Genomic DNA, 23,934 nt, shown 5'->3' with positions numbered 1-23,934 from the left:
CCCTTAATGGAGAACAACTTTTAAATTATTTTGAATACTGTAACCTCTGTTTTTTTTTTTGTGTGTGCCAAAGTGATCTGTTATTAGCATACATCACATCAAAATACAAGAGATTATAGAACAAGATGAAAGAATAAGCCATTAGAACTGTTTGACAAAGGTAATTAGTATTTGATGACAAATAATACAACCAAAGTTCTTAGAACTCTGAAGATTTTGCAACTTTTGGCTCTGTTAGCTTTAAGGAATTTCTTTCAATAATGTTACATTGGAACCAGCACAGACCAATACAGACCTTCCTTTTTTAAATGGCAAAAATCTAAAACAGATTTTAAGGAAGATTTCAGCACCCTGCAAACAACTTTCTATGGCAAGAACCAAAGTGAGCGATCAACAAAGCTTAAAACTACTAGCTGTGAATAGAATAAAATTTAGACTAACCAGCCCTTCAGGCTTTAACAGATTAGGTTATAACAACATTTTCTGTCTGCCCTACAGCTTTATTGGAGGTTACAACCCATATACAAGCCACGGATGCTGCAGTCTAGCATTATGAGCTCAAATCCCCAAATGCAAAGCAGCCTGATCGCCACAAAGGCAATTTCAGTACTAAGAGTGCACAAAGATTATCATTCTGCATCTGACAAACACTCTTGTTCTTAACAGATACTGAAGTAGAGTTGTTGCGTTAAAGGATTTCTGGCCACAGGACTGTGTATCAGATACACAGCTCATTTTGACCACCAGTAATTTTTCCTAAAGATCTGATCATAAAGAGAAATTACAACCCTTAATGTGAAGGTTGCAGAAAACGTATTTAAAACAGTAATCCCTGTTATTCAGGCTGCACTGCTTACATGGTTATAAATATCAAGCATTTGGCATATATCCTAAAGGCTGATGTCTTCCTAATGCTTTAGAAGGTGTTAAGGGTTGTTCTCATAACAGCACTCCTTAAATGATTTCCTCTCTACAATGATTTGTTTCTACAATGATGATAAAACGAATCTACCTTCCAAGAAGAGTTTACTGTCACAGAATTTCATGCCACTCAATTATTTAAAAAATCCCATCCATTTCTAATGTTACAGCTCTTGCCTATGGAATTTGAATTCCTGTGCAGTACAAGGGAAACTGTTATTCAAGTTTTCCAGGTAAGGAACTGAGATGCAAAAGAGCTATGGAGTGTGTGCCACATGAAGGAACAGACCTGGGCATCTCAAGGACCAGGCTAATCCCTGCCCATCCAGTTACCTTTCCACCAGCTGCTAGGACACAGTCTTGACACTTAAATTGTCTCTTCAATGCTAGATATTGCTAACTCTTCTGATATTAACCTTGCTGGTGCTGAGCATCACCACCTGTAAAACAGCAAGGCCCTTAGCAAAGAATATGGACAACAGGCTCCTGTAACAGCATAAAACAAATCCCTTGGTTAGCAGCATACAGCCACCTCCCAAACTCTTCTTTAATATGAGCCACGGGGAAAGGCAACTAATGAGAGTAGCTTAAATCCTATTTGTAAATTGTCATTAGTCACCTGCCAACACTGTTGTTTCATTTTAATATTTTGCTAACAAGTCTTCTGAAAAGTCCATGTGACTAGACATGAAACACTCTGCTAGTATTTGCACCTTATCTGGCAAAAAAGGACTTGGCTATGTTACTGCAGATCACTAAGAGACCTTCCCAAAGAGGATCACATACTGCAGCCATTTACTCCAACTCAGTGACAACTGTGTAGACTCCGTGCCACTGCAAGTTAAAGAAAAGCCCCTAAAATGATTTTAGTGTTTTCCATGACAGCATTTCCTATTCTGGTGGAGTGGCAAAAGAAAGAGGGATGCATGCTGTTTGCTTTCAGAATCTACAAGGTTGGTCTAGAACTTCCTACCTTTCAAACTATCAATCCCCCATATCTGCATCATAGAGGAGGCAAAATGTGACATTTGTGTGGGTGGGAGCCCAGCAGGACTTGCACTAGTGACTGTGGTTGGCAGATTTTCAATTTGCCCATCTTGATATAAATGAAGTAGCAATTTAGTCACCTCAAGGTGCTTTCTAGGAATGATTTCCTGAAGTTTCCCGCTCACAGCTGGAATAAAAGCGAGCCGGTACATGCTTAACAGAACTGCTGAATTTCAATGGAAGAAAAGATTTCCAGACCTTTATGTTAATTCTTTCTAAAAAGAGCATTAAAATATTTCTATCAAGCAGCCTTGCTAAATAAATCCGTAACACTTAGCTGGTACATTTACAAGTCCTTATATGCAGTAACAAAATCCATTTCTAAAGAGTGCTAAAATAAACACCCTATCATATTTTCTTATTAATTCAGACAATTTTCATTTTTCGGCACAGCATGAGGACAATATTACCATTAACAAAATAAAGTATCGTCAGCATGTTGACACATTCTATCAGCTGTGCAGCATTATTTTCAAATAAGTAATTTTCTGAGCTCACCTGAATCCCATGCTTAAAGCTGAAAATAAGAAATTCTTTATGACCTTACATTCTCATTATTCTTTGTATAAATATGGCCTTAAAATTCCTTAATAAGAACAGAACTTACACTAGCTCATTTTACATGAAAAATATGACTCTTAGCTTCCTCTTCTTGGTAATGTTAGTAAGCCATCAGGATGACTAAAAGATAACAAAGTGCATACAACTGTATTGGTAAAGACTCTCTGCCATTTCTGGCTAGTTTTGAAAAAACACAGGGTAAAATTCTCGTTTTTGCATTTTTCTCTTCTGAAAGATAATCTGTGAAATGAGTTTAACATGAATAAAGACTAGTTCCTTCAAGTGCAATGTAATCTGAACATGATCACTGGATGTGATTATCTAGGCTGCTTATCTGCTACCAGGAACATTATTCTTGATAATGCCATGATGAGTCACTGGGCTTTCTGTGTCTTCTGGAAGTGCCCTGAACATCATCAGTGATGGAATTTTAAATATACTAAATAGGTAAGAAACAGGTGCTGGTGAATTCCCTGTAGCCGAGTTCATTCTGCCATTTTGTATAGCTAAATATCTACCTAATGAAACGTCTCATCATTCACTGAACTTTTTCAACATTTTTCTAGTAACAATTCCAGTTCATGGTGGTCTGTCCCACTTGCACAGGTTGAATTCCATCTAATGTCCGTATTAACCAATTTTTTATCTTGATTCACAGAAGGAGCCAGCAGAAGGGCTTTCCCCAGCTCTGCTTCTTAGCACATCTCCCATAAATCTTCTCTCTTACCACACTGGGACACCTAGAGAGTCAGGGTCACAGTTACATGCAATGTATCCTTTCCTGAGTTTTCATTTAAATAACAGAATATGATACTGCCTTGCTCTGCCTTTTCACCTATCCTTCCCCTTCTTTCTGTGGTACACACAGAGTGACTCAGGAAGAAACGGGGAGGAAAATGAAAAGCCTAGCCACAGATAACCCAAACAAAGACATGGATGGAGGATGACACAACCTTAAAGCTCTGCTTTAGGATGGCATTGGCTTAATACTAGCTTACTTCTGTGCAAATTCCTGGACTTAGGAACTTAGTCCCTACCTCCTTTTCTGGGACAGACTTCAGCCTATGTGGCTGTCATCATATTTAGGACAAAACTGCATTCAGCTTGCAGTAATGATTTTCCATCTATTTATGATTATCACATTTTCTCCTACCTCCCACTGAATAACCTTGTGCTATTCTTAAGCTTCTGAACCATGCTCTCTTGGTACTATTTCCACTTCTTACACTTAATTGTCTGTGATTTTTCCTTTCGCTTTTCTTCCTATTTCTTTCACATTTTTTTCCTCTGCAAAAGCTAAGGTCATACTTGCGCTGCTTTTGTTTTCTCCTTTATGATTCTCTTTTTCCTTTTTAGCTTGCTTCATCCTTTCTTCTCATCCAGTTCAGATCACTCCTCTGTTTCCTGCCTGCGGAAAATGGGCAGTTTCTCCCCTTAACCAGCATGCTGCATCTGCTATTCACCACTTCTGGCAGTTGCCATAGAGACAGGCAGGCACTGCAACGGTATCAGTTCTGCATTTATTACCTGTGTAAGGAAGAGGATGTGCAGTTGGCAGCCCCCTATAGAAACGTGCAGTATACCTACACTTGTGATAAGATTGATACTTGAAAGCTTGTATACTTACAGCTCCCTCTTGTTCATTTGCCTTGGGAGTCTTCCCAATTTCTTTTTCTTTAGAAAAGCACTTAAAATCACCTGGATGTCAGCACCAAGGAAAAAAATACTCCTTTTGAAGTCCATTTTAATGAAGAAAGGTGTGCAAAAGGTGTTGGGTTTTTTGTTTTTGTTTTTTTTGAACAAGAAACTCAAGTTACTTTCCTTTCATTTTTAAAAATATCCATCCTGTCTTTCATCTATTCTCAGAGGGCTCAGGATTGCGCTGTTACATTGATTTACACCTTTTTAATCTTTGAAGCAAGTTTAGCTCTCTGAGAAGGACAACATATCTTGTTCAGTTCAGAAACTAGAACATCTTCTGACAGAATTCTGTCCGACTGGCACCAATTTCTGTCCTTGGAAATATTTGTAATTTATAAAATATTTACGTTAGCATATTCTGTGTTTTATGCAAAGTACTCCACAGAACTTTTGCATGGGGCAATGTATCCAAAGGAAACATAAACACAACTTGAACGTATAGTGAAATTAAAATATTTAAGGCACATACAAGGTATACCTGCTCCTTATAAATAGAGTGAAATCCTGGCAATGCGCTTATCTCAAAAGACTTCACTACGCTCCCTTTAACAGTGTCAAGGGTCTTAACTCCAGTTTTCTGATCCACGCTTTTGGGGTCTGAGTACATATTTTAACCAAAACAGCAATAGGTTTGAGGCATTTCAAGTGAATATTCCTTTTTGCTTCCAAGTACTATTTAAGTGTTTAACATTAATATGCTTGATTAACTCACACAATTTTAAGCTGTTGTACTACTTCTGAAAGTAGGTAGGGACAATACAACAATGATTTTTCCAGTATGTCAGTGTTACCTTTTGAGCATATTACAATGCTTCTAGCATATTTGAGAAGTAAATTATGTTCAGCCGAGTGGTTCCTGAAGAACAGCTACAAGAGTCCTGCTAATAATTGCTAATATATCACTACCATAAGCATCTCAAATGAAATGTGACTGAAAGCAGTATTTCACACCATGTACCAAAAATACCGTAGTAGTAGAAACTGCCTAGTATAGAAACTTACAGCAGAACTCCATGTGTCACACATGCCTGCATTTACCACAGCACTTAGAAATGTAGATGGTTCTTGTCTAGGCTAATTAGTTTTTAAATGCAGATAGAAAGCTGGACCTGGACTTTATAGTCTTCATAAATGACAATAAGTTTTGCAACTGTAAGTGTGGAGGAAGGCTTTATTCCCCCTATTTGTTTAGGCCAGAAGTGGTATGCTCAGTTGTTTACTTTTCCCCTGGATTTTTTTTTTTTTCCAGATTTGCAAGAAAAAAATAACAACCTCTAGTATTCTTAGTCAATACTGCAAACGTCAGACCTGTGTGATGAGTTGACAGAAGGCGTCAATGTTGAGACTTGAGCGTTCACCATCTGTCTGAGTCTGTAGGCCTGAATGCCACTAACAAAAAACCAAGCATCACATTGGATGGGATAAACAGAGTGTAACTCACAGTTTCAGATAGTAACCACAATTTACAACTGTCAGAACTGCTACTTACAGGTCAACAGTTTGAAGCCTGAATTGCTATATATACTTGTACGCTGTTTCTATAGTAACTTCTCCTGGTATTCCTTCAAACTTGATTCAGTTTTAGTTATTTATACATCTCCAGTATGTAGTCATAGGCTTGGAACTTGATAATCTCATCACTGTCGATCATTTAAAAAAAAACCAAAAAACTACAAGTAGTAGCAACACAATAACCTAGGAGGCATGTAATTTGACTAATTTTGAAATATCTCACCCAACATTATGAGAGCAGCTCTATCTGGAAAACAGAAAGCTCAGTCAAACTGACTTGTTTTATTTTCCCTCTTAAGTTACCAGCCACCTGCTTTCTGAAAAAAAGCCCAGTTTCCCTAAGCTGTGCAGTCATGACTGTTATATGAGGGTTGCCCTGAAAGTAATGCCTCCTATTTTATGATGTTGACCCACAACATCACAGGCGGATGTTGGTTGCATTGGTAGTAGAGGTGGAACCTTCCCACCAATATCCCATTACATTTTGTTGCCATGTCAGATGGCAGCAGAGGGGCAGTCTGACAGAATAGTGTCTGACATGAAAGTGCAGATGAAGCAAAGGTGTGGAATTGAATTCCTCCATGTGGAAAAAATTGAACCCATTGACATTAATCAACACCTGCTGAAACCAAACAGTGGATGTGAGCACAGTGAGGCAACAGGTGGTGCTTTCAGCAGTGGTGACAGTGGGTCATCTCCACTGGTGCAGATTTTCATGAGCATGGCATGCAGGCTCTTGCTCACTGCAGAGAAAATGCATAGCTAATGGTGGTGACCATGATGAAAAATAGCATTTTGTAGTAGAGAATTTGCTTTATCGAATAGTATTATTGTAGTTTCCGTAGAAATAAATAGGAGACTTTACTTTCAAAGCGACCTACATAATTTTGGTTAATTAAAAACAAGGCATTCTACACTTGATATTTTTAGTCTTACAAGAGTTAACACGCTGTACACAATTCCTGCTCCTTTTAGAAGTACCTAAGTATATAGGTTGCATAACTATAACCTTAGTTCTTCACAGTTCCAAAGAACAGAGTATTACAACTTCAGACAAACAAAGAGAGAAAGGACAAAAAAAAAGACAGGTCTGTGGACAATAAATATCCAGTTTCTGATGAAAAAAAAAAAAAAACCACCACCAAATCTTATTTCTATTTTCTAGTGGCAGTCTACTTGTCTAATCTTTCGGTGACTCACAAAAAATCATCATTATTTGGAGTTGGATTTCAAAACTGTTCATGGGAAAACTGTTCTGCCACATTTCTCTGCCGAACCCACTATCTCCCAGACGCCTGGTCTTCTTTGCTTAAAGATAGCTACCTCTCTTGTATGTATTGCTGAGACTCTGGCAGAGCGGGAAAACATTTGATAAGGCATGTTTTGTCCTAAGCAAGGAGGAGGAGAGAGATACTTTCAAGGTCTAGAATGATTCCATCAGTTTGGAGCTTTAAGCATGAGTAAGAACACTGGTGAGTAAATATGGTTTAAATGAAACTCACTCAGAGTTTCAGACCTGTGGAATAAATGTGAGATGAGTCTGTAGAGAAGTAAGTTAAAAAAAAAAAAAAAAGCCTGAGAAAGAGAAAAAAGATCATCTGTCATAAATAGTACAAATTTTGCTCATCATCATGTCAAAAGTAACTGGAAAATAACTACTGCTTTACTGCCTTCCTGGACAGATGAAAGAGGGTGCAAAAGTCCAATTGTTCAAAAGTTACTGTTCAGAATGGATAGGGGACCCAAAGTTAGGTTCTATGGGGATACCAGATCTACGTCAAGGGAGACTTGGAAATAGGAGAAGCATTCTTTAAAAATTCACATGAACCACCTCCCTGGTCTTCATGTGCCTGAGAAAGGTTATTCCACCCAGGATCCCTGCACTACATAACTGTGTCTGAATATGTTTGTATGCTCCTGTCCTTGGAAAGCCGAGCCTTCCAAACATGGGTTTGCCTTAAGAGCAGTCTGACACAGGACATCGTACAAGGGTATGCCACTGAAGTCCCAAACTAGTCAGATGCACTCACATTTTGGCTGTGGAGCTGATTTAATTGGGTCACAAATTTTCTCATGTGAAGAATGCTGCTGGCAATCAGTGCACTGAAACTGGGGGAAAATTAATGAGCAGATCTTTTCCTAAAAATGTAGCACTTTTGTATGTGATTGCAAACAGCCTCATCAGCTGCAGTAACAATTACATTTCAGGAACATAGTGGGCAATAAGCTACGTATGTAAATCAGAATTTATGCATCTTTATTACTCAGAGAGAATATGCCAAACTAAAACTAAAACCAAGAGAACTTGTTTTGACAAAGATTTCCACAAGAGTATCCAGTCAATATCTGAAAAGTCTTGCCATCTGATAGAACCATGGAGGTACACCCATACCTGCGAGTTGGACTGTGTCTAACTGAAACAGAAGAACACACATCCAAATTACTAAACCCTTCTCTAAGTCAGGATGTCCATGTTCCAGCTGCAAAGTAGGAATAGAAACTGGCCTAGGTTAATGTCTAAATTAATTGCCCAGAATTATGTGGGAGGCTGCTAGTAGGCTCAAAGCAAAACCACAGTAGGGCACTTTAAACTGTTAAGATCAATTAAGTACCAATGGAGGATACTTGGCATTGACTGGTTTGTTAGTACAAGTAGCCTAAGGGCAACTTTGTATGATGACTTGGTAAGGAAAATTATTTAAAGACCTGCTCACCAGGACAGTGGGTTCTCTAGACTTTGTCTAGCATAATAAGATATGCTTTCCTTGTCCAAAAAATGTCTAGAGAAATGAGAGGACCAACTGCTGTACCTCATATACCAAGCATTCAATTACCAGCAGCAAAACACAGGGCATGTTATCAGCTGCATCACCACAGTTAGTAGGATTTAATTTAGATTTTCTATAACAATTTTATTCTTTTAACAGCATGTTACTGAAGACACTGGAATTAACTTATTTCATTAAAAGTCCAACTATAAGACTGCCTCTGTACTGGAGTTCTTGCCATTCTTAAAGTGCTCTCAAGTTCAGAGATGAAAAGAAATACAGTCTCATCTTTAAGAACCTTTTGGAGACACTACCAAAAGATATCAGACTCAAATCTATTTAAGTTACTAACATAATAATGTGTAAGATGTTTCTAACACTACCTGAACACATGCTTCTATTCTTACACAGATACCAGCACAAAGGCAAGTGAGATAACTGCCACACATATGTGCAAATCATTGTTACTAGTAAGCTACCTACCATGGACTCTGATGTTCTGAAAGCATGAACAATAACAGATTACAGTAATGGTTAAGTTCATTCATGCTAGCACTGTCTTCATGAACACTCTTGAAATGAGATGACTGATTCGGAAAGCAGTATGACTTCTCAGCTGGATTAACAGTCTCAAAGAAATCTGGATCATTATAATTTCTAATGCCAAATAAGAAATGGACCAGAGCATTAATTTTCCTGCACTGCTTCGCAAATGAAAACTGTTTTAGATCAAAGCTAAAACTGTAACTTTGAAAATTCTAATACCCCCAAATTACAATTAGATAATAGTTTAAATTTTCTCATTAACAAAATTGTAATTAAAAGATGGCCTTACAAAGATTTCTGATAGTGACAATATTTTGCTGTTAAAATAAGCACATGCTTGTCTCACATTTTATTTAAACAGACGTACAACTTGCAGAGAGGAAGGAGTTCACATCTATCTTGCTGAAGGCTTCACAACCACTTGGGGCTTGAATGGAACTCACAGATCTCAAATATACAGCAGGAGAGAGGAAAGGAGCTGGAAGAAGCACTGTGAGGATGGCTGGCAATATGTACAATTCCTAACATCCCAAAATCATGCCTCTGTCTCTCTTCACTTTTAAAAGTTCCAGAAGTAAAAAAAAAATACAATCAGGCCTTGTTACTTTATATTCATGTGATGTTGCTTTCAAAATGTGCAAGGGCTGCTCTGAAAGTAATGCCTCCTATTTTATTATGTTGGCCCTCAATGTCAGAGGCAGATGTTGGTGCCATGGCAGTAGTCCCACCAGTATTCCATTACATTTTGTTGTTGCATGACAGATGGCAGCAAAGGGGCAGTCTCATAAAATGGCATCTGATGTAGGAGTAAGCATGAAGCTTATCTGTGAGAATCAGTGGTTTACGACCTAGGAACTGTGTACAGAGCCAAATACCAGCTTTAATGCATTGGAAACAATGATGGCAATGCTGGAATTTGCAAAGTTTGTGCCAGGTGGGTCCCACAAATGTTGACACAGGAACAGAAAGAACATCATGTGCAAGTTTGTCAGGACCTACTGAACCAATACGAGGCTGAAGGTGGCAGCTTCCTGAATCTCATCTCCACCAGTGATGAGACGTGGTGTCAATGCTACAAGTCATAGTCAGAACAGCAGACCACAAAGTGGGAGCATGTGAAGAAGAAAAAGTTCAAGACACAGCCTTCAGCAGGTAAAGTGATATGCAGTTTCTTTTGAGATAAGAAAGGAGTGATCCTACTGGATTTCCTCAAACCCAGACAAGCCACCAACTCTGACAGACACATCAGGCCGCTGACTAAGCTAAGGCTTGAACTTTCAGTCAGGCAAGAGGACAACCTTTCTCTTGCAACACAATAACACAAGACCCCATCCCAGTACGAAGACCGTGGAGCACACTGCCAATCTTGGCTGCACTGTTCTACCACACTGTGCAGTCTCAACTTGGAGCCTTCTGAATTCCAACCATTAGGGCTGATAAAAGATGAACTGTGTGGGCAACATTTTCCTAGTGGCAATGTCATTGTAACAACTGTGAAACAGTGGGTCACCTCCACTAGTGCAGATTCTTAATGAGCACAGCATGCAAGTCCTTGTTCATTACTTGCAAAAATGCATAACTAATGGTGATGACTGTGTTGAAAAATAGTGCTTTGTAGCTGAGAATTTGTTCTATTGAACAGTGTTATTGTGCTCTTTCTATCTGTTGTAGTTTCCAAGGAAACAAAGAAGAGGCATTACTTTTGGAGCAACCCACATAGTTCGTGATTTCTAGTGAAGTGGCATATAGTATCAGAACATTATGAAACATCACAAGGCAAAACAACAGAAACAAAAAAAACCAAACATCTGAACATTCTGAAGTCTTTACCTGGAATTCCAATCCACAGAGGTGAGCAGGAAGATGGAAAGAAGGAAAAAACCCACCTCCCTTTGGGCACCATATTTTAGATTATTTTTAAAAGCTTCCCTGGTTTATGCAGCTTTAGAGCTTATTCAAACAGATCTGGAACTAAGAAAGCTAGCACTGATTTTTATTAAGGTTTCTTGTATTTCCCAAGTTCTGCTTCCCTCTGTACCATTCATACAAATCATACACTGACACAGCATGAAAACTGTTAAGGTTGATTTCAGGGATTTCCCCTGTTCCCTTCTGACTTCAAAGCAATTTATATAAAGCACGTTGGCAAAATCTTTTTTTTTTCAATAGCTGGAATTTTATATCAATTATACCAAATCTTTAAGTTCTCATACAATTCAACATTTATTATTTTAAACGTCTAAGTAGTGAAACACATTCCATGCTTAGACTGAGAAGAAAAAGATCATCTGCAGCATTCATACACTTGTACACAGTGATCCCCAAACTAGCCTAGAATAAAGTAGCTTCAAGCCTGGAGCTGAAAGAATGAGAATCTTTGTAGTAAGGAATAGGACCCTATGGACTCCAAGTTATCACCTGTACCATGCAGACATACCATTTTACTTAAAAGCTAGCTTGGATATTCAGAAGAGTGTACCCTTATTATTTTAAGTATACCATAAAGCAGACATGAAAAAAGAAAAAAAAAAAAAATCAGTTATTCTTTTCCCATGATTGTTCCTTTAAACTTTTAACACTTTAAAAAAGATTGGCACTGCAATATATGAGAAGATACTCCACATTCTGATAAGAAATAGCATATTACCTGATGGTATTTCTTCAGTATGTTGTGCATTTCTGCTACATCTTCACTTGTTATCGTTTTGATGATATATCTTTTGTCATAAGATGTATGAAACCGGGCACCACTGCGTGCTTGGGAATCATTGGCAAGAGGTGCACTTCTTGTCAATGAGTTCTGTCAATTGATTAAAAAAAAAAAAAGTGTTGTCAGACAAAAATATACATATTTCCTAACATATAAAACATTTGCATTTATTTTAAAGTATTTTTGAATAGTCACTGAGTGGAACTCTGCCAAGCATGTAATCACTTTAAATTCTTTGAGAACCAAAGAGTGTTTGGTTGAATGTACTGACCATCAATGATTTAAAAGTCAGTGAAGATTTACTGTGCTTTGTTACATACATGTTATCAGCTTTGAGGAAAAAAATACAGTCATTAAAACCCCAAAGAACCACTGTTCTACACCATAATAACCGGAGGATTCAACCCTACTAACAAGTATCATTTTACAATGCAGCAGGAGTTGTTCTTAAGCCAGTGGGACTGGCTGAGTAACATAACCAAGAGTTAGATTTCCAAGCTGTGGTACCAGAGCAATTCCAACGATTTCATATCTAGTGTTAAGCAAGTGATATTATTGTACAGTTCCTTCTTTGGCAAAACAGACACCTCTGCCTTTCCACAAGCTCAGGAGGGGAACAACAGTTAATAACTGTATTATAATAACCCTATTATAATAACTGTCAGAAGAAAAAGCTGCTAGAGATGAGTGACCATTTCTAGACTGGGGCTTGATACTACTTGTGCTCCTATGTTAGCAAAGGGAACTTTTTTTCCCTAGAAAGTTAAGCAGTATTCAGATCAGAATACTGCTTACCTTATTTGAAGATGTGCTTATGCTTTCACTCTAGCAACGAAGGGATCTGGGATCACAAGCTCTGTGCAGGACTGCACACACTAACTTGAGGCAAGTGTTCAAATGCAGTGCCAAGAAGTCAGTGCTGCTGTCAATTATTATTAAGTAATAACTGCAACCTAGAGATGAGGGCAACTATAGCCTCCATTTAAGAAGGCGCTTGAACACATACACACACCTTCGTATTTCTGATTGCATAAAGGAATCCCACTGACCTCAACAAGTATTCAGAATGTTTAAATCCTGACCCAAATGTGGGATGCTTTCTTAAATCAATTTAGTATGAGGTAAGAACGTTTCCCCACAAGCTTACTTTGTTCAGCTGAAGTACTCAGGAGTAGCAGGAATAACAGTAAATTACCTAAAAGCACACAGCCCTATAAGGTCTTATTACAATGAAAAGCTTTGTCATGTCATATAGAAGAAATAAATCTTTGCAGACTTCTCCCTGTACACTTCTAGACTCACTCAGTGAATTACAGTCATTACCAATGTCTATGACAAAATGCGATTCTCTGCTATCTCTCAGTTCACTAAAGAAACAAAGGATGCGGATGCCTCCCTAATGTTTATAAATGAATAGTTTTCCTAGATTAATCAGAACAGAGATTTTAGGACAACCACTGAAGACTCAGTTCCTGATCTGCACTGGCTTTTGTCAGTCAACTTTATCAGATGCAAGTACTGTGTAGACTGAACTATTTATGGGAATTTAAGTTTTCCGTGCCTGTTTCCAGATGTTCCCTATTCTAATTTCCCACCACTCCGTCACTGAAGTATTTTTTATGTACTGACAATGTCGGCCCAAGAGAACACGTACTATAAATGAACTGAATTTTCTTAATACTACACTTCACATCCGAACTCCATTAATTTTAAAACTGAATCATATATTGAGTTACTCTTAGAAATCATCCTCCATTGAAACCTTCTATGTTCTAGAGTCAGAACTTGACTTTATTTCCAGGGCTCATATTTAATGGTTTTAAATGACAAACTGATCACAGAAAGTTTTCAAATGCAATGCAAATTCAGTTACCATCACCACTAACTCTAGAAAATATGATGAAACATAGTAATTATTCATAGCTTTGAGAAAAGCTGAAGCATGGGTAATCATCAGTGTATCCAGTGAATTGAACTACTGCTAAATTATTAGGCTATAATTCAGTCAGCAATAATAAAGGCTACTGGGTAATTATTTGTTATTGTTCCCAGCAGAAAAAGGTGCATTATTCTGAGGTTAACTGTTCCAATAAAGCTAAACTGTTCATCAGTAACCACACATTTCTGAATGTATTGCTCCCAGAGAACCCTAGCCTTTAAACTGTAATCCATGTGGTATAAATCTTGAAAGCAATTAACCTGAGGGGAACCTTAAGTTGTTGTGATATAAAAAATTGCTCAAAAGTACACTTGTCAGTCTGCCAAGGAACCTCAGATGGAGGACGGAAAGAGAGAAGATAATGAGGAGGACCTGGACTAGCGTTATTGTCCAAAACGTCAAGGGCTTCTGAGGCACATTTTAACTCTTCACCAAAAGATGTGTCAGATTTGAGTGAAATTCCTATCTGCGAGCGCTCACTTAGAATGAAAAACCTGAGTGGTTTTGATACAAGTAGAAGCAGCTGACTTCCCTAAGTGTCTCTGACACTCAGTACTGATAGCAACGTCATGACCGAGATGCAGCACGCAGGAAATGATGCTGCTCTGGACTTCCCATATGCTGAAGCTCAGTCAACAATTCTGTGCCCAATAATGCATTTTTACTTCAGACATCATCACTGCTATTCTTACAGTCCTCTCATTTAGAATGTGTCCTCTTTGGTCTTCACAAGCACTACTTGCAGTCATTCAAGTGTTAGGGCTTAAAATAAAGATCTTCCTGCTTTTCAGGTACAGTATTCCTGAAAACATAACCTCCATTCAACCCATTCTTAACCAGGAATTTCTAGAGTATACTAATGGAGCAACCCCTCAAAACCGACGTACTTATTCTGATTCTTCTTTTTATTTTTTTAAATATTTCCTGTTGGAATGTGGTACTTGATGCATTTAAAAACACAGAACCCATAAGCAGTAAGAAGTTTTGCCTTAAAAGAAATGACAGCTGAAAGAATAAGAGAATGAATTAACCAGTATTCCTTATCATGCTTCTTTTATTACAATCCATCTACACAGAGAAAAACAGAAGCTAGTCCAATTCAAACAGAAATTAATAAATTTAGTCATATTTTAAATTAACTGGATGAAACCTCATTAAGTCACTTAGTTTTAACTGATCCTTGTCTTTTCCTGCAATAGTTGTTTTTCTAATGGAAATGAAATCTGCTTGATTGCCAATTATAATGATAAGTTAATTTGCAAATACAGCTATCATACTGAGTGTTGCTAACAAGAAAATATAACATATACGTAGATAATTATTTAGTACACAACCTACAGCTTCTCAATGCTTTGATACATCAGAAATGGTATGCATGTATTTTTGAGTAGATGGCTATTTTCTTTCTAGTTATCTATATCAAGTTTAATTAAGAATGCATGTAACTATCATTTTACCATGTACATAATTAATTTGTTAGAACCAAACAACACTGTACTAAGCAGCACAATTCTATACATGCCCAGGTAACTCAGATGTCTTCCCTATAATACTCCAAGTCTATTAATGAATTAAAGATCAGATGTTTAAACATTGAACATGTTTAAGATAAGAAAACCCATTTAATTAAAATCATTGACACTTTGTTTTTACTAGCTCCATTCCTGTAGAAACTCTCAATACAATGCTTTCTTTAGATACAGAATATGGTTCATCTGAACACTGAAAGAAGGTGGAACATGAACAATGTTTAAGATTAATGATAATTGCTGTGCATTCTTTTGATACGTGCATAAATTTAATTAATAAGTACATTTTTAAAAGCTGAAAAATTAAAACCAATGCCATAATATTGGGCTGAATAATAGTAACTGTATTATTACTTTCTTGTGCTGATAATATATGGCTCAGTTTTGTCCGTGGACAACTTTGTTTGTCATGTTTCACAACTCACTTCTGTGAATAGAGGAAAGTTCAAATTCCTTCAAAAGCAAAGCTTCCATGTATCATACAAAACATCCTACCTTTCAACTATACTAATTCTACTCCTTTATAATGAGAAATCAGTCTTCAATAAAATACACAATACAGTTGCATGATCATCACAACAAAGAATCTTTAAAAAGATGACAGCAATTGGTCTGCACCTGATAAATTATTAGTAAGTAAATTAATGAATAAAAGATAAAACCAGAAGAGTTCATGGGATTCAAAGCAGAAACAATATGGCTACTTAAAAATACTTTTAAAACACTATCATTCACCCATTTTATGTAGGTGAATCTAACTTACCTGGCTGACTCAACACTGTTCTGTATATATCAAACCATTCTGAATCCCATTCAACCCTGCCAAATGCTAACAAATGAATAGCACATCTATTAGAAGCGGAAGAAACTCTTTGCTGGAAACTGCATCTCTTATAAGTTAGCACAGAAGCTGGCCAACAAGATCCCGCGTAAGCCCCTCTGATGCACAGCCACTAGTTAAACTCACAACTGGTAAGAAATCTCATACAGAACTATCAGTAGCACCACATGTGACCTCTGGTATGCACTGTCTACCACAAAGTGTGGAAAAATTGTGGAATTTTCTCTTTTGGAATTATATGTTAGCCCTGTAATATATATCTAGATAAGGACAAGAGTTAAGCTTATTTTGGGTTTGTCTAAGCTCGGTTTTTAAGAGAATCACCTTTATCTTAATGCAGACAATAATAAGAAAGATGTTGTAGTGGTGATTAGACTGAAAATATGCATTTATTTGAATTATACTGCTCTGTAGTTGAGACTATTATCAGATGCACTACATAGATTTCTCCTGTCAAATGCAGTACAGTCTTGAAAGGCAACATTGGACACAACACCACTGATAAACTTCAGTGATGTTATGTGCAAAAAGTGAGCAGAACAGGATAATAAATTGCACTGTTGACATCCATGGACAAACAGGTCGGAAGAAAAGCTGAATCAATGTGCCTAGAAAAAAAGCAGCACAGGGCGCTTCCTCTGTTTTCCCGTTAAGCAGTGAACTCATTAGGCAGGACCAGCATGGTGCCCAGCTGGAAAAACTCCTTCTTAGGTAAGACTGGTGGGATCAGGAAGGAAACAAAGAATGAAAATCAAGTATCTCCCTTTTCCAAAAGGAAAATACAAGATGGGCTGAGGGAGGGGGAAGGAGATGCAGGAAGAGATAGATGATGGCTAACACCTGATTGGGTTCCCTTGGGCTCTCTTTCTTAATTAGGGGAAAATCAAGTGGAATATGAGCAGATGGCAAGGAGCCACTCCTCACTGAGAGCAGAACTATGAGCCACAAAGACAGAACAGGGAGTATATCCCTCAGATATAGGAAAATACCCTTTGAAAGACACAGGTCCACCATCCTAACAACCTTTTTACCATCACTCACTGCTGCTCACTTGCGCTTTGTGCGAACAGACAGTGGGGAATTTATCTAGCTATACCATGCACTATCTTTAGTGAGCACAAAACTCTAAGAAAACAGGGTCACAGTACCTTGTCCACATTTTCTCAGCTGTTCCAGCCTTTCCTCAGTCTTCGCCTTTACAACCAACAAACACATGTGCCAGCCACACGCACTCTGTTCCACTTAACAACTTCACTTAGCAGCTCTTCTGAAGCCTCCTACTCTGAGCGTCTGCGTTCTGCCAATTCCCTGTTCACCTCTAATTTGTGAAGTTTTAATCTTGTGCCTGCTGGTTTTGGTCTCAGGAGAATGAAGGTTTTGTACTTTTGAAACGTGAATACTTTTATGAGGTCATTTAAAGACTATGCTAAATTACTTCTGTAATTACTTATACAACTCAAAGACACGCTTAGCGTGCCAAGTTCAGAGATACCACTAATAGATAAATTTCCCTTTTGTGCACCTCCCTCTCTCTCCCAAATGTTTTCCCTATGAGAAATCACTGGCTGAAAGTCTCACAGCCCTAACATAAATCAATATTAAAAGTATCACCTACACTGCACTGCAGGCAAATCTGCGGGCAACCAGAAATACTCATCTGGTCCTCTGTACAAATCACAAAGAACTTGTCCCACATCAAAGAATTAATTTCTGATGAAATAATCTAGATACAGCTTTACATATAAATGGGTAAAAGCTACACCACTTGCTAGAACTTAATTTCCTGAAGAGTTCTTGATACAAAATGTTAATCAGCCCACCTAAATTAGATCGTAATTTCACCTAGGAACAGCATATTCTTTAGCAAGTTAATTGAAAGCTCATTCAGTTTTACTGTAGACCCCCTCTCTTTATCAGCATATTTTTCTGTGCAGAGTTTTATCAAAATTCCTACGGTAAAAACACAGTAGGTAAGGAGAATGTTCTTACCAGAGGTCCTGATCCAAAATTCTGTGAAGATCCTAGAAACAAAACAGCTCCCACCAAATCACACGAGCTCTCCTGGAGCCTTCAAGAGAATTTCATAAACTAGAAGCCAACACAACCGCCACATATCACACGCCATTCCATTTCACCCAGCTTCTCCAAAACTGAATTCCAATCTTTGCTTTTGGTCTAGGAACAGCTTCCAGTAAGACAGTCTGGATTTTCCACTTTCACAAGCCAAAGACTCATCACTGCAGTTATTCTGGCAGTTAATCACTTGTACTGCTGAAAGTCCCATCACATAGCATTCTCTATGTTCTTAAATTGCTTTGATGCCAGTTTCCCGTATCTCTCCTGTATCCAAAGTGCCATCCATTTTTTTAAGATGACCAGAAGCAATACTAAATACAATATTAGTTTTAAGTATAAAATAAACAGACGTTCAAAAAAGTTACATTCTTCCTGGCATTGTTTCACACCGTCCAATTTATCCACTCAAAAAAGCAGTTATTCCTCACTGAAGGCTCATACTAGTGCTACATTCTCATCCTCTTTGGCCATTTGCTCCTTTTCAGAGCTGCTATCTCCTCAAGGGCAGACTTTTGCTCCCTAAGAATGCAATCCCTTTTTTCCACATAATTATTTATCTGACGACATTAAAAGGCATCCTGTTTGGATAGGCTCAGAATGCCAGGTGGTGGTCCAAGTGGTACTCCATAAAATTGTCTTTATCACATTTTGCTATTTGGACAGATTTTGCCTCTTCTGCAGGTTTCCACTACGTGAAATGTCAATTACTCATTGACAATTAAATTTTAATTCTTGTCATTTAATACTCTCTTATACACATGGTTTTAATTTTTGATTATAAAGTCTCCTAAAACTTAATGTTTTAGAAAATGACAAAGTCACAAAATATCAAGTCAAACACTGTCAGAGGAGTCACTAGGTACCAGCTAAAGCACCACTTAGCACATTATCTTTTTGAAGCATACTTTATTTTGTGCATTGGTCAATAAAAATAGCAGCCTACTGTAACAAAGAAATTATTGTATAATTGATAACTCTAGTTCTACCAACACAAGACAGCAAAAAAAGGGAGACCAATTTTGAGATCCATTTCCAGAGAGATGCTGGCTGCTTCTAAGAGCAACAAGTTAGGCTATTTGGAGCTATATCTTCTGAATGAAACACTTTTTTTCTTTATAAGAAGACACATGGAGCAGAACCTTTGGCCCTGCCTGAAGTACAGGAAAGGTTTGCCCCTCTTCCTCAATTGCAAGCTGCATTCGTAACTGGCAAAGCAGTGCCCTCATCTTCAAAGACAAACTGCTGGCAAGCCTCTTCTTCCTCTGCCCACTTTGCCTGAAATGCTCACAGCAAGGATATTTATCTCCTCAGTGGGAGGCCAAGGATTAGCCACAGCCTCCGAGAGGGTGGAGAGATTTAAAGGTCAATTTAATTAGCTCATTCTAATCTTCTACACAACTAATGTAAATGTCATTGTTTTCTAACTGCTGCTTTAACAGATGAGATTATATTTTAGAAACCGTAAATGTGTGAACTATGTTGGATGTAATACAAATTCTTCGTGTAACTAATCTTAAAAGGGAGCCCAATAAAAATCATCATTGAGACACAGCACTTCTTAAGAAAAAAAGGGCAGCAGGAAAATTCTGGTGATAAAGCACAGAGAGATGTACAAGAACAGTAATCTTTCAAATTGACTGGCTTAACAGCTTCTCATTGATTTAAATCTTTTCCATTCTGCAACGCAAGGACAAAAAGAAAACAACAGTTTCTGGTACTGTGATCTCATTCAAAAGTCGTGAGATGCTAAAATGAGTGTCACAAGACATTCCCCTACTGTTCGAACCACATACCCCAAAGACTAATCAGATCAAATCCCAAGCTATTTATGAGTGCCTCTGGGCAAGCTTTGCATGAGCGAACAGGCAAAAAACAAGTGCACAGATGATGCTCTGTGATGACTGAAATAATAGGTCAGAGGGAGAGCCTGGCAGTAGTTCATTGCTGTTAGGGAAATTACGTACACAGGATCTGGCTATTCTTCTGTGACACTGCCTGGCCCATGCACAGGTTCTTACGAAGACAAGCTTGCAGCTTTCACAATTTTAATTTTATTTTTTAAAGACCTTGGGAATTATACATATGGATTAACTGATTACTGATAAAGAAACATATTAGATAGAAATGGTGTCATACTACTGGACATGGAGCCTCCAAGGCTTTCTCCTGCTTTTTAAACAAGCAGCCCACTTCTTGGAATGTGTTCAGGATGATGCTTTACCTGCTGTTCTACAGAAGAAAGGCAAAACACCAGTGTTATATTATAAACAGCAGAAGCATCAAACCCAAAAGTATCTGGTTTTGTCATACAACAATGGGTAGGGAAAACTTTTGAGTTTGATTTGAACACTGGCAATGTGCATTCTACCACTGTTGTTGAGCAGGATGGTATAATGGAAAATGCTTCATATTAAATAGTTCTTAATATTTTTCTTTAGAAGAACAGACTTACAGGAAGACATTTCTCCCATAACATACAAGTTGTCATATTTAGAGGTGGGAAACTTCAGTGGGAAAACTGCTTTTCCTAAAGCTTGCACTGAAAAATTTTCTGGAAAGCACGCTCTGTTACATCTGCAAGCAGAATCAATCAGTCTATCAACAAACTCTACTGAAACATCAACTTATATTTAAGAAATCTAACATGTAGCAATGTGTAACTGACCACCAACACCATACAAACGCACTCAGTGGCATGTCCCCTCCTTGCCTTTGGCAACTGTATGGTCAACACTGTGTTCTGCTTTCAGTCAGCTCAAAAGCAGGTCTCAAAAGAGCCATGTTGAATGTCACAAGGGCTCCAGGAGAGAAAAACAAATCACTCTGGTTCTGTGATACTATGATATGATGTCAGATGCCAGAAATATCAACTGTTTTCTATGGTCTTGTTCAGATGTAGATGTACAAATTCTAAACATTTATGAGCTCTGCTTTTGTGATCAAGACTGTGGGTTCCTTGACTTGGTCTAATGATAGTACAGTCAATAAAATACAAGATTCTTCCCTAAATCAAGTCACCCTATTCAGACAGTCTGGATTTGGAGCTGTCAGTTTAAGGCATGCAATTGCATTGGAAAACACTAGGGATCTTTATCTGGGAGCCTTTTCCCTTCAGCCCTGGAAAGCTTGGCTTGCTGCCTCATTTTCAAGGATGGCCCTATGGTAGCTCAGAGAACTCCTATCAGCTCGTTTTTTGATATTGCCAACACATGCTAAATCACTCTTTTCTAGTTTGACTACCCAGCTGTGAATGATATTTAGTTTAGACAAGACGCTGCTGAAAGCAAGGTAAAACATTTGTTTTCTCTAGTGAAGACTAGGAGAAACTGGAGTTAAAATTGCTGTTAGTGTTGCCATACCTACTAAGGTTCAGTCCCACAGTCTGTAAATTCCTATTTTGGCTCACATTTATGGCATCAAATCCTAGAACATAATATTCAGATTGTATACCATGTTTTTAATGTACTGGAAGCAGCATAAATGCCACAGTTGTTACTATAGCTCATTCCACACCTTACTACCACAACCACATATGCCCACGTCAAATGAGATGTCAGCAGTTCTGAGGATCCTAGTGCCAACGTTCATTTGGGATTTGGAGACTATACGCTACAGGTCTCTCATTTGACAGATTTGCCATGCTAAAATGACCAGCACAGGATTTTTCTTTCAGGTAGTTCTTGCTTCCAGGAGTATTTATGCATTTTATTAAATACTGGTATGGAATATCCCTTTAGCCAGTTTAGGTTAGCTGTCCCAGCTGGGTTCCCTCTCAGCTTCTTGCCCATTTCCAGCTTACTCACAGAGTGACAAAAACAGAAGGTCCTGACACTCTGTGAGTACTGCTCAGTGCTAGCTGAAATATTAGTTTGTTATCAGCACTATCCCAAACAAATCCAAAACACAGTAGCATACAGACCACTATGAAACAAGTTAACTTCATCCCAGCCAGTTTCAGTACACCAAATCACAAGCCCATTTCAGAAAGATGCATCACTACCAATCGATGTTTTTTGTTTAAACAAGCATCTTAGGTTGTAAAATTGCTTGCAAATTCCAAATGTGATTTCTTGGAATTGGAAAAGTCACATAAAAAGAGTAAAAATATTCATTACAAGAAAGCTGGTAGTAGGAAATTTAGATACTTTTAGACGATTATACTAAAGGCTAACTTCTGAAGAATTAATCCAAAATTTGCAGTATTTATCTGCAGCTACACTAGAATCTGGACTACAGGCTAGTTTAAGAAATTCTTCTACACAGAAATCTGCAAGAGATATTGAAACTTAAGGAGACTCACACATCAGAAGTGAAAGATACTGAGTTCGTATGATTTGCTATAAAGGAAATTGATTAAAAACAGAAAATCTCAATTTTCATTTCAAGATGTCAAACTTTTATATGGAAAAAATGCACACAGAAATAACAGGGAGCTCTAAATTAAAATAAACTTATAGGCTATCTGCTACAAAGCCCTTTAAGAATTGTTTATGTTACACAGACAACTGCTACAAATTGCTCCTACAGACAGGCAAAGTCAGAAGCAAGCATGTCTCCTATTACACCATGCACTAAAACTTTAAGGAAAATCCATCACTCTCTCCCCAGTTTCCTGCAGAAGAATCATTAGGTACAGTGGGACACTGGTGCCCTCTGGAATGAGCAATTCTATTTATAGGGCAAGAACCCAGTCTTCCTCTTTTGCCTAGTAGAATCCAGATGAAGGATTCAGCAAGAACTTTAAGCAAGAACAGATGTGTGGGAGGACAGAAAATTAAGTTTATTTTCCAGAGCAACAGGAGAAGAAGCGTTTGTAACAGCAGTAGATCCTATTTTTCTGGAGTTGGTTGGGGGGGGGCATCAGTTAGCTGCTATCTTGCCAACCTCTCCTGATTTTACATTTGCCAGAAGCCAGTCCTATAATTCTTCTGCCAAAATTATACTCACATATTTTATTAGGTAAGAAATGGTGTCAACTAAACTAAAAAAAAACCTCTGAAGTTACCCCACTGAGTAAATATATTTTGGGAAATAAGAGGCATTTCTGTAAAGCAATTTCTGCAAAATCAATGTCTGAAGCTGAGGGGGTGCGGAAATTAAAAATTAATTTAGGATTGTAGTGAGTTAGGATTGTAGAGATTTCCTTCGCTGCATCCATTTTCTCTTTTCTTTTTCTTTTTTTTATTTTTTCCTGGTAGGAACAGATAATGCTCTCAACTATTTTCCTGTCAAAGTTAAGACAGTCTTTAGAGCTACAAACAGTTTCTCAATAAAAAGAAGACTCTAACAAAAACACTAGTTCAGGATAACATACCCTATCAAGGCAAAATTTGGCATTATTTAGTGCTTTTAGAAATTGGAGAATTTCTTTGACACTTTTAGAAATTACCATCAGTATGAGATCCGTATGTACCTACTTGTAACATATGACAGCATATAATAAAACAAAAATCTCCTTTGTTTTGATAATTCATAGTCTGTTTAAGTGGTTAAAATGATTTTAAAGGTTTTACAGTATTCAAATGCAATTTTGATTCACACTAACATCACCTGAGTTTCCTTTTGCAAGAAAAACATACTATTTTTATCTGATGTCATAAATACCTTAGTAATAGGTGATCAAGAAGGAAGCTCAGAGTCTAATAAAGGAATTTTTGACACAGAAACAAAGTTCTTTAACATAGGTTGAAGATGCAATTTATAACGACAAGTTTATATAGGCAAACTAAAGATAAAACTCAAGGTTTAACTAAATCCATACTATATTCTCCCCACTGCCATCC

The 23,934-nt window shown here is 37.7% G+C and overlaps 1 protein-coding gene across 1 annotated transcript in view; it reads right to left on the bottom strand.

Annotated features, from left to right (window-relative positions):
• Positions 1-23,934, bottom strand: part of PIP4K2A (phosphatidylinositol-5-phosphate 4-kinase type 2 alpha) — a 100,250-nt gene that overhangs the window by 20,868 nt on the left and 55,448 nt on the right. Inside the window, exon 4 of the mRNA XM_085227278.1 lies at positions 11,704-11,856. Within this exon, the coding sequence (XP_085083404.1) occupies positions 11,704-11,856 (153 nt within the window). The remainder of the gene's footprint in view (positions 1-11,703; positions 11,857-23,934) is intronic.

Source organism: Meleagris gallopavo, chromosome 6 (genome assembly GCF_905368555.1).
Source record: "Meleagris gallopavo chromosome 6, MGAL_WU_HG_1.1, whole genome shotgun sequence".
Taxonomy (NCBI): domain Eukaryota; kingdom Metazoa; phylum Chordata; class Aves; order Galliformes; family Phasianidae; genus Meleagris; species Meleagris gallopavo.
This window is presented reverse-complemented; position numbering and strand designations above follow the sequence as displayed.